The sequence below is a fragment of the Haematobia irritans genome, chromosome 3 (genome assembly GCF_050003625.1).
Source record: "Haematobia irritans isolate KBUSLIRL chromosome 3, ASM5000362v1, whole genome shotgun sequence".
Lineage (NCBI taxonomy): Eukaryota > Metazoa > Arthropoda > Insecta > Diptera > Muscidae > Haematobia > Haematobia irritans.
Window position 1 is genome coordinate 170,106,126 of NC_134399.1, and position 12,653 is coordinate 170,118,778.

The window sequence follows — 12,653 nt, forward strand, 5'->3', positions numbered from 1 at the left end:
AGCCACGATAAAATATTCCCAATACTGGCAACACTAATTGTGGGTAAGAATAAAGCGAAGGAGTTCGCCGATTTCCTTTGCTCAATAAAATATGGTCTGCTTTTTATTGGAGATGGTAAGGCGTGTAAAAAATTAATGACACTAAAGCGTTTTCGATTTTAGTCCTGTGCTTCTCCTCTACTTTAGTTATGGCTTTTGAAACATGAAAAGGATGTTCATTATTGAAAAGCGTGGTATAGAAGAACCAAAAACCATTTTCAAGTAGAGAGTTAATTGTGGTTTACCCCTTGCTAGAAAATTTCATAGGATTCACTGATAAAAGAAAAGGAAATTCTTTTGACCTGCTTTTAAAAGGGGGAGGAAGGATACGCTTTTTTACTGAAGACTTGAAAAATAATTTTGGTTAGTCATGGTATACGAATAATATTTAAAAGGCTGAAAGTGAGTGCGTTTTGTTGTTATCTAGGGAAGCTAATTTACCAGATTCTTCCATTAGTTTGAATTTATAGACAAAAATTCAAACTCTTTCAATGAAAATGGTTAATAAAAAAAAGGGAAGACTTATTTAATTATTTCCACCCAAAATTTTTGGATGATCATTATTGTGATTATTTCTACAACTTGCAACTAAGATTCTGTCTGTCAACTAATAAACGCTTCATTATATTTATTGAATTGTTTATTAGATTATTATAACTTTGACAAGATGTTAGAATATTCCATGGCCTAAGTACAAAAATTGCTTAAATTAATTTAACTTTCTTTCTATGGTTGCTCTAAAAGCCAACACCATGTAACATAAATTCTAACACTTCATTTCCATTGCTAGCTGGTAAGTGAACCAAACAGGCCATTACAGAAGGCAAAGAAATACAGCAACTCGTGGACAGACAACGGAAGAATATTAAAACACAATGACCATAAATCACTGTAAAATGGAGGGAAAAATGGCAGGCCATAATAACTGCAAAAATGGCCAAGGTAAATTACCCTTATATCCTAAATCAACAAGTCAGCAGATAATAAGTCTTCACTTTCATCTTTATGGAAGGTGGATGAGTGAGTTGATGAATTTAGGGGACGTTAAAGGTATGGGCCAAGTGATAAGGTAACAGCAATTCTTAGAAGCAAGAATTGGTGGTGATTTTGTAAAGAGGTTGTATACTTGTTTACAAAATCGATATTTATTACAATTTCGAGAAGGGATTCAACTGGCGGAAGACTAAAGAAGATATACATCTCAGAAAGTCAAACAAATTCTAGAGCAAATATTTGTTGCTACTGAGAATGTACCGATAAAAAAGGTGGTACAATTGATATGAGATTTTTCAAAATGAAATCTTGGGCAGTATTGATGCTCTTTTCTCAAAACTGGGGATCTTCTTTGACGAAATTTTTGAATTGAAGACTTTTGGATTTGATAGAGAAATTCGAAAAAAAAAAATGGGGATGTTTCGAAAACTAGTCAATAAAAAACAAGTAAGGAATGTCTAAAGTCGGGCGGGGCCGACTATATTATACCCTGCACCACTTTGTAGATATAAATTTTCGATACCATACCACATCCGTCAAATGTGTTGGGTGCTATATATAAAAGTTTGTCCCAAAGACATACATTTAAATATCACTCGATTTGGACAGAATTTGATAGACTTTTACAAAATCTATAGACTAAAAAATTTAAGTTGGCTAACGCACTAGGGAGGAACACAATGTTAGTAAAAACATATGGGAAACATTTAAATCTGAAGCAATTTTAAGGAAACTTCGCAAAAGTTTATTTATGATTTATCGCTTGATATATATGTATTCGAAGTTTAGGAAAATTAGAGTCATTTTTACAAATTTTCGACTAAGCAGTGGCGATTTAACAAGGAAAATGTTGGTATTTTGACCATTTTTGTCGAAATCAGAAAAACATATATATGGGAGTTATATCTAAATCTGAACCGATTTCAAGCAAATGTGGCATACATGACTATATTACTAATTGTACTCCTAGTGCAAAATTTCAACCAAATTCGGCCAAAAATCTGGCTTCTGGGGTCATATAAGTCCATATCGGGCGAACACAATTTATATAGAAGCTATATCCAAATCTGAACCGATTTCAATCAAATTTGGCACACATGACTATATTACTAATTGTACTTCTTGTGCGAAAGATATATATGGGAGCTATATCTAAATCTGAATCGATTTCAACCAAATTTGGCACGCATAGCTACAATGCCATATCTACTCCCTGTGCAAAATTTCAACTAAATTGGGCCAAAACTCTGGCTTTTAGGACCATATTAGTCCATATCGGGCGAAAAATATATATGGGAGCTATATCTAAATCTGAACCGATTTGAATCAAGTTTTGCACACTTGGCTATACTACTAATTGTACTCCTAGTGCAAAATTTCAACCAAATTCGGCCAAAAATCTGGCTTCTGGGGCCATATAAGTCCATATCGGGCGAAAGATATATATGGGAGCTATATCTAAATCTGGACCGATTTCAATCAAATTCTGCAAACTTGACAATACGACTAAGTGTTATTTTTGTACAAAATTTCAAGCAAATCGGTATAAAACTCTGGCTGCTGGGTCCATATTAGTGCATATCGGGCGAAAGATATATATGGGAGCTATATCTAAATCTGAACCGATTTCTTCCAACATCAATAGGGTTCTATTCTGACCCAAATTAGGAACATGTGCCAAATTTGAAGGCGATTGGACTTAAATTGCGATCTAGACTTTGATCACAAAAATGTGTTCACAGACAGACGGACGGACGGACAGACGGCCAGACGGACATGGTTATATCGACTCAGGGACCCACCCTGAGCATTATTGCCAAAGACACCATGTGTCTATCTTATCTCCTTCTGGGCGTTACAAACATATGCACTAACTTATAATACCCTGTTCCACAGTGTGGCGCAGGGTATAAATATGGGAAATATTTAAATCTGAAGCAATTTTAAGGAAACTTCGCAAAAGTTTATTTATGATTTATCGCTCGATATATATGTATTAGAAGTTTAGGAAAATTAGAGTCATATTTTCAAATTTTCGACTAAGCAGTGGCGATTTTACAAGGAAAATGTTGGTCGAAATCAGAAAAACATATATATGGGAGCTAAATCTAAATCTGAACCGATGTCAACCAAATTTGGCACGCATAGCTACAATGCTAATTCTACTCCCTGTGCAAAATTTCAACTAAATCGGAGTTAAAAATTGGCTTCTGTGGTCATATGAGTGTACATCGGGCGAAAGCTATATATGCGAGATATATCTAAATCTGAACCGATTTCAGCCAAATTTGGCACGTACAGCTACAATGCTAATTCTACTCCCTGTGCAAAATTTCAACTAAATCGGAGTTAAAAATTGGCCTCTGTGGTCATATGATTGTAAATCGGGCGAAAGCTATATATGGGAGCTATATCTAAATCTGAACCGATTTCAACCAAATTTGGCACGCATAGCTACAATGCTAATTCTACTCCCTGTGCAAAATTTCAACTAAATCGGAGTTAAAAATTGGCCTCTGTGGGCAAATGAGTGTAAATCGGGCGAAAGCTATATATGGGAGCTATATCTAAATCTGAACCGATTTGGCTGATATTTTGCAAGTTTTTCGAGACTCATAAAATATTCGGATGTACGGAATTTGAGGAAGATCGGTTGATATACACGCCAATTATGACCAGATCGGTGAAAAATATATATGGCAGCTATATATAAATCTGAACCGATTTTTTCCAAAATCAATAGGGATCGTCTTTGAGCCGAAACGGGACCCTATACCAAATTTTAGGACAATTGGACTAAAACTGCGAGCTGTACTTTGCACACAAAAATACATCAACAGACAGACGGACAGACAGACAGACGGACATCGCTAAATCGACTCAGAATTTTATTCTAAGACGATCGGTATACAAAACGATGGGTCTCAGACTTTTCCTTCTTGGCGTTACATACAAATGCACAAACTTATTATACCCTGTACCACAGTAGTGGTGAAGGGTATAAACACGCTCAACATAAACCCAGCCAACTGCACTCTAATCTCATTCTTTTCCTCTGTTGGTTATCCTACACTTGTAGTTTAGTCTATGCATGGTTTTAAGCTGAAATCAAAAAACAACAACAATGCTTAAAGAACAAACTCAACAATAACAAAACAAAACGAATGGAAATAAAATTGCACAAAATTTTCTCCAGGAATAAAATTTTTACAAACATTTTTATAGGAATAATATTTTGACAAAATTTTCTATAGAAATAAAATTTTGACAGATTTTTCTATAGAAATAAAATATTGACACAATTTTCTCAAGAAAAAAATTTGACAAAATTTTGTATATAAAATAAAATTTTGTATATAAAATAAAATTTTGTATATAAAATAAAATTTTGATAGAATTTTCTATAGAAATAACATTTTGACAAAATTTTCTCTAGGAATAAAATGTTTATAAAATTTTGACAAACTTTTCTATAGGAATAACATTTTGACAAAATTTTCTATAGAAATAAAATTTTGACAATATTTTCTATAGAAATAAAATTTTGACATTTTCTATAATAATAAAATTTTGAAAAAATCTTTACAAAATGTTTCTATAGAAATAAAATTTTCTACAGAAATAAAAGTTTTACAAAATTTCCATGAGGAATAAAATTTTGACAAAATTTTCTATAGAAATAAAATTTTGACAAAATGTTCTATAGGAATGAAATTTTGACAAAATTTTCTATAGAAATAAAATTTTTAAAAAATTTTCTATAGAACTAAAATTCTGAAAAAATCTTTACAAAATTTTTCTATGCAAATTAAATGTTGACAAAATTTTCTATAGAACTAAAAGTTGGACAAAATTTTCTTTATAAATAAAAATTTTCTATAGAAATAAAATTTTGACAAAATTTTCTATTAAAATAAAATTTTGACTAAATTTTCTCTAGGAATAAAATTTTGATAAAATTTTGACAATATTTTCTGTAGAAATAAAATTTTGACAAAATTTTCTATTAAAATAAAATTTGGACTAAATTTTCTCTAGGAATAAAATTTTGATAAAATTTTGACAATATTTTCTGTAGAAATAAAATTTTGACATTTTCTATAGTAATAAAATTTTGAAAAAATCTTTACAAAATATTTCTATAGAAATAAAATTTGACAAAATTTTCTATAGAAATAAAAGTTTTACAAAATTTCCAGGAGGAATAAAATTTTGACAAAATTTTCTATAGGTATAAAATGTTGACAAAATTTTCTATAGAAATAAAATTTTGACAAAATTTTCTATAGGAATAAAATTTTGACAAAGTTTTCTATAGAAATAAAATTTTTAAAAAATTTTCTATAGAAATAAAATTTTTAAAAAATTTTCTATAGAAATAAAATTTTGACAAAATTTTCTATAGAAACAAAATTTTGAAAAAATCTTTACAAAATTTTTCTATGGAAATTAAATGTTGACAAAATTTTCTATAGAAATAACAGTTTTACAAAATTTTTGACGAGGAATAAAATTTTGAAAAAATTTTCTATAGGAATAAATTTTTGAAAAAATTTTCTATAGGAATAAAATTTTGACAAAATTTTATATAGAAATAGAAAATTTTCTATAGAAATAAAAGTTGGACAAAATTTTCTTTATAAATAAAAATTTTCTATAGAAATAAAATCTTGACAAAATTTTCTATTAAAATAAAATTTGGACTAAATTTTCTCTAGGAATAAAATTTTGACAATATTTTTTATAGAAATAAAATTGACATTTTCTATAGTAATAAGATTTTGAAAAAAATCTTTATAAAATGTTTCTATAGAAATAAAATTTTGACAAAATTTTCTATAGAAATAAAAGTTTTACAAAATTTCCATTAGGAATAAAATGTTTACAAAATTTTCTATAGGTATAAAATGTTGACAAAATTTTCTATAGAAATAAAATTTTGACAAAATTTTCTATAGGAATAAAATTTTGACAAAATTTTCTATAGAAATAAAATTTTTAAAAAATTTTCTATAGAAATAAAAATTTTAAAAAATTGTCTATAGAAATAAAATTTTGACAAAATTTTCTATAGAAACAAAATTTTGAAAAAATCTTTACAAAATTTTTCTATGGAAATTAAATGTTGACAAAATTTTCTATAGAAGTAAAAGTTTTACAAAATTTTTGACGAGGAATAAAATTTTGACAAAATTTTCTATAGAATTTAAAATTGTGACAAAATTTCTGTAGAAATAAAAATATGACCAAATTGTATATAGAAATAGAAAATTGTCTATAGAAATACAAGTGTGACAAAACTTTCTTTATAAATAAAAATTTTCTATAGAAATAAAATTTTGACAACATTTTCTATAAAAATAAATTTTGGATAAAATTTTCTCTAGGAATAACATTTTGATAAAATTTTGACACAATTTTCTATAGGAATAAGATTTTGACACAATTTTCTATAGCAATAAGATTTTGACAAAAATTTCAATAGAAATAAAAATTTGACACAATTTTCTATAAAAATACAATTTTGACAAAATTTTCTATTGAAATAAAATTTTGATAAAATTTTCTATAGGAATAATATTTTGACAAAATTTTCCATTGAAATCAAATTTTGACAAAATTTTCTATAGCAATAAAATTTTGACAAAATAAAATAAAATTTTGACAGAATTTTATACAAAATTTTGTCCGTTAAAATAAAATGTAGACACAACTCTAGCTACGAATAAAATTTAAAAAAAAAATGTCAATTTTGACACAATTTCCTTAAGAAAAAAATTTTTAAAAAAATTTTCTATAGAAATAAAATTGTGACAAAATTTTCTTTAGACATAAAATTTTCTATAGGAATACAATTTTGACAAAATTTTCTATGGAAATAAAAATGTTGATAAAATTTTCTATAGAAATAAAATTTTAACAAATATTTTCTATAGAAATAAAAAAATTTTAAGGATACATTTTTAGTAAAATTTTCTCTAGAAATACAATTTTCAAAAATTATCTCTAGAAATTTCGGCAAAATTTTCTATGGAAATAAAATAATTTTCTCTAGAAGAACATTTTGGAAAAACTTTCATTAGGAATAAAATTTTGGAAATATTTTCATTAGGAATAAAATTTTGGAAAATTTTATCTAGGAATTACGCAAAAATTTTCTTAAAAAAACTTTAACAACATTTTCTATAGGAATATATTTTTCTACAGAAATAAAATTTTTACAAATTTTGTTTCTAGAAATAAAAGTTTTAAAAATCTTCTATAGAAATATATTATCAAAGACTATTGTTGGTTGGTAAGTTCTCCTTTACGTAGAAGTAGTATCATTATCATAATGGTGCAAGATAAAAATATTTAAAACTTCGACACATGTATAATTCAAGGGATATTTTTAAACCAAAATAAATAGTCGCTATTAGGAGTGAGCATAAAATAAAAAATAAATGGCTAAAATAAAATAATAAAAGATTTCTTTCGAAGAAAAAATAATAACCACAAAAAACCGCAAAATAAAACATTTTTCTTTAGTAATATTTTGGTACAATTTTCTTAAAATTTTGGTAGATTATTTTTGGCTCGCGTGGCAACTGTAATTCATATCCGGGTGTCTGGAGTGAGGGAATATTTCTGCCGTTTTGGAGCTACGAGAGACGAGGTCAATGATTTCAATAGATATGTAGATCTATCTGGCTATTCTTCCGTACAAATAGTGATCATTAACGCAAAATAACTAAAAAAAATACATGGAAATTTTAAAACTATTTAAATTCATTAAATTAGAAATTTACAAAAAAAAAAATTCTCATATGATTGATATAAACTCGAATAAAAATTAACTTGATTCTGGCAGTAGACTACGAAGTCTGGATTTAAACTACGAAGCTCATAAACACATCGTTGTTTATTTAATACGATTCAAATACGATTCTTGAAAACGTTTAAACACTAGGTTAGGTTAGGTTAGGTTAGGTGGCAGCCCGAAGTGTCAGGCTCACTTAGACTATTCAGTCCATTGTGATACCACATTGGTGAACTGCTCTCTTATCACTGAGTGCTGCCCGACCTCCGTTTTATAGCCGAGTCCGAACGGCGTTCCACATTGCAGTGGAACCACTTAGAGAAGCTTTGAAACCCTCAGAAATGTCACCAGCATTACTGAGGTGGGATAATCCACCGCTGAAAAACTTTTTGGTGTTCGGTCGAAGCAGGAATCGAACCCACGACCTTGTGTATGCAAGGCGGGCATGCTAACCATTGCACCACGGTGGCTCCCTACGTTTAAACACTACAAATATCGAAATATATTCGATCCTTTGATTTTTTTTTAATTTGGAAATGTCGACTTTTGGAATTTTCGACTTATTGACGATTTTAAAAATAAAAATTCAGTTTATTCTGGAAAAATTGGACTACGTTTCCAATGCAACTCATTAGAAACATCGTTGTTTATTTAATACGAAGTGCAAAAGATGACGTCAGTGATTTTACGATATATAGATCCTTGGTTTTTATTTCATTAAATCTAAAAATTTACAAAAACTATACTCATATGATTGAAATGGAGTCCAATCAAAATGTAGTTGATTGCGGACAAATTGAACTTCGATTCCAATGAAATTCATACACCATTCATTGCTTATTTAATTTTTGGAAATTGCCAAATCCACTATACTAACAACATATTCGTAACACAAAATAAACATTAATTCTAGCCGATAACCAATCTAGTTATTCATTTGAATTCACTTTCCAATCACATGTATTTGCTAACGCAGCTCTATTTGACTTACCTCCATTTGGGAACCTTTTTTGCCCATGCCACCGCCTCCGGCATGGCCACCACTTTGTGCAGCATTCATTATGACCCTGAGGAGGAAAACTCTGAGGGGTCTGTGTGAGTGTATGTGTGTGTATGTATATCTCCAAGAGGGTATGTGGGAGGATTGAATATGGAGGACGTTGTTCGTTGAATTGGTGGGGGGAGACTTGGAGAACTTTTTTTTAACACTTTTTGCCTTGCAGGTGTCAGCAGCGTTCCAATGTTGTTTCGATGTTGGTTTGCTTGTTGGCTTCCTTGCTTATTTACGGAGTGCTGTTGTTTTGTTTTTTCTCTCGTTGCGGTTCACCTACAAGTTTTCACTTTTGGCCTTTCCTTTGCCTGTGCTGCGGTAGAGAGTAGGTGGAATATATGGTCTATCGTTGTTGAGATTCATTTTGCAAAACCTGTGTTGAATGCTGCATTTTGTGGCATTATTTATTGTTCTGAAACAATTAAAGTTTCATTTTTTCCCATCTGGTAAAGTCGAAACCCAACACACATACATTTCAGCACTTATTTGCAATAGGCGTTTTTTTTCGTAAGGTTGATTGCCAGCCTTGCACAATTTGGTCGCCTCTAATATCGGGTGTTTCTTCCACCACAGGTGTCGTAAACACTTCGGGGGGAGGCTACTTGTTTTGCTTGCTCTTTGCTTTATCGTTGTTGTTGTTTTTGTTAGGCATTTTTATTATTTGTTTACTTGGAAGTCATACTGGGAGCATGAAATTTTTGCAGAGGTTTTGCTTTTTTTATTTGGTTTTGTTTGAAAATATTTATTTTGTATACTTGTTAGCGGAAAGATTGTTTGTTTGTTTTTTTTTATGCCTCAGAAGATGATTCAATATTACCACAATTTTTTGTTTGAAAAGTGAACTTTTTCAATTTAATTTATTTAATTTTTGTGATATTAAAAATTGATGTTTTTGTTTTTTTCCTCATCACTGTTTGGATCATTTTTCTTTTGAATAAATTGGAGAAAGGTCATTCATTATATAAGCCAGCAATAAGGATTTTTTTCGATTTTATTGTTTTTTTTTTTTAATATTTATGTATTTTTCTTTATTTTAAACACTTGTTCGACGCTTTGATATACTCTCTGAAAGTTTTAGATATAAAATTAAACATTTCGGATCTCTGTGAATGTAATAGAGTTATTTTGGAATTGGTGGACTAATGGATTTCAAAGCATTTCCTAAATATTAAGATGTTGTCATTCCCCAAATATTAAGATGGCTGTCCAAATTTTAAATACCTATCATCGTCAATCGAATACAAGCAATATGACTAAAGCTATCACCAAGTAAAATAGTTGTTCAGATAGATCTATATAAAGGATTGTTGCTATGGGTGTTTAATATGAAATCTCTTGTTCACTGTGGATTTTTGTCAATTATAGAAAAGCCAAAAAACGCCCATTTTCATAAAGCTCCGTTAGTGCTCCGTTAACTAACGAACTTTTAAACCGTATTATGGACATAGCTGCCATTTAGCGTATATACTCCATATGCAAGTTAGGATCCTAACTGTCAAAAATTTTCAGTTAAAGTTAACGGGAGAGAAGATATTTGGAATTTATTTTCTGTTAACTGGCAGTTAAAGCCTAACGGAGCTACATGAAAATGGCCGTAAGAGTCAATATTGAATCTAAACAATACCTTAAAAAATACCTTTTACAATTTCCAAAATCCAGGATAATTAGAATCAATAAGATGATTTGATCATTAAAATAAAGACGACGTTTTGAAATTTTTATAAAAAGAAAACTTCTAGACAATCCGGCTGTTCAAAACATGTTATCTGCGGATAAACCGAAGAGGAGTTACCGACTCCTTGAAAATTTTTAAAAACTAAAAATATGGAAATATATTAAAACCTTTTGGAATTTTTGACTTAAGGTGGGTATTAAGTTCGAGTTTAGCCGCTAAAAACGTCATTTTTTCACGATTACTGTTCTTTAATAATCCATTTTAACGAATACAAACTTTGAGAAAATTTGCTTTGGGTTTTTCCCCATCAAATATGTATAATTTCATGCATTTTTCTTACTGATTAATTTTCACTTTAGCGATTTTAGCGGCTAAACTCGAACTTAATACTCCCCTTTATTGACAATTTTAAAAAGTTGACTTTACAAAATTTGAGAGAGTCGATTTTTAGACATTCCGACTGTTTAAAAGTTTTTTTTTTATGAATGACCCGATTAGATAAAAAGTAAACTTTTTGTGTTTTTAACGATTTTTCGACATTTTGAAAAACCGTAAAAGTGGTCCGTGCAATATCGGACCACTTTTACGTATAGCCCCCATATAAACGGACCCCCAAATTTGGCTTGCGATTGCTCTAAGAAAAGCAAATTTCATCCGATCCGGCTGAAATTTGATACATGGTGTTAGTATATGGTCTCCAACAACCATGCAAGAATTGGTCCATATCGGTCCATCATTATATATAGCCCCCATATAAATCTATCCAAAGATTTGTCCTCCGGAGCCTCTTAGAGGAGCAAAATTCATCCGATCCGGTTGAAATTTGCAACGTGGTGTTAGTATAAGGCCGCAAATAACCATGCCAATATTGGTCCCTATCGGTCTATAGTTATATATAGCCGATCCCCAATCACACAAAAATTGGTCCATATCGGTTCATAATCATGGTTGCCACTCGAGCCAAAAATAATATACCAACATTTTATTTTTATAGAAAACATTGTCAAAATGTTATTTCTATAGAAAATTTTGTCAAAATTTTATTTCTATAGAAATTTTTTTTCCAAATTTTATTTCTATAGAATTTTTTTTTCCAAATTTTACTTCTATAGAAAACTAGCGTAACCCGGCCCGTTTCGCTGCGCCTTCCGAAGCGTATTTGGAGGAACATTTTGCGTTAACTTAGTCAACTATATCCTTCGTGCTGCAAACAAATTCGAAAAGATTTGAATTCTTTTAAACAAATCGGACTACTTGATTTTTCGTTTATAGGTACAAATACGGCGGGAGAGGGTGTACCCTTTCCTCCAAATTTTTTTAATAATGTTCTGTATTCAAGTAGTTGGAAAATCTTCTATATTTCTTGTGAATTTTAAGTGTGGTTTGTCAAGGAAAGGTATCCTTTTCCTCAACATATCTGAAAATTAAGAACTATATTATCCAATAAATCGGAAAAAGCAAAAGTAGTAAAAAATTTTACCACATTAACATTTGCTAAAATGTTGGAAAATGATGCACCCTCTACGTTTGCTACCAATTTCATGTAAATTTAAGTTCTTTACTAAAAAGAAGTCTGGCAGAAGCCTGTGCAAAAATCATAAAATTATGTACCGAGTTCCCATTTACGGACAACCCTCTACTTTCAATTTAAAAAAAAAAAAAACAAAACGGACAAAAGGGAACCCTCTCCCCACCTACGCACCACTCCGACCTGATATCGGACTATCACGTACCCTATATTAATTTCGCAACTACTCAATGGTCCCTATAAATTCTATCGAAGTAAATCGACAAAGTTTATTTAAATTTTCCCCTTCCTCAACCATATATCGTAAAATCATATACTAATTTAAAAATCATGTATAAATTTAATCACCTCCTCCCACGTTCCCTGTGAATTTCAAGTGGATCGGCGATGTTTAAATTTTACTCTATTGTTTTAAAAGGGACGTCACTTTCCCCGATACAATATCGACAAACACCGTAGTGAATAGCACCCCTAACCTTCCCTGAAAATTCTTAAAACTTTCCTTCAAGTATGGGGCAAGGAAGGTTGCCTCTTCGTTCATAATCTTCTCCCACTGCTTTTGTAAATT

General features: G+C 30.1%; 1 protein-coding gene across 1 annotated transcript in view; it reads right to left on the reverse strand.

Annotated features, from left to right (window-relative positions):
* LOC142230075 (inactive dipeptidyl peptidase 10) overlaps nt 1–12,653 on the reverse strand; it is a 616,597-nt gene that overhangs the window by 569,709 nt on the left and 34,235 nt on the right. The window contains exon 2 of the mRNA XM_075300703.1: nt 8,823–9,947. Coding sequence (XP_075156818.1) covers nt 8,823–8,891 — 69 coding nt within the window. The 5' untranslated portion in view covers nt 8,892–9,947. The remainder of the gene's footprint in view (nt 1–8,822; nt 9,948–12,653) is intronic.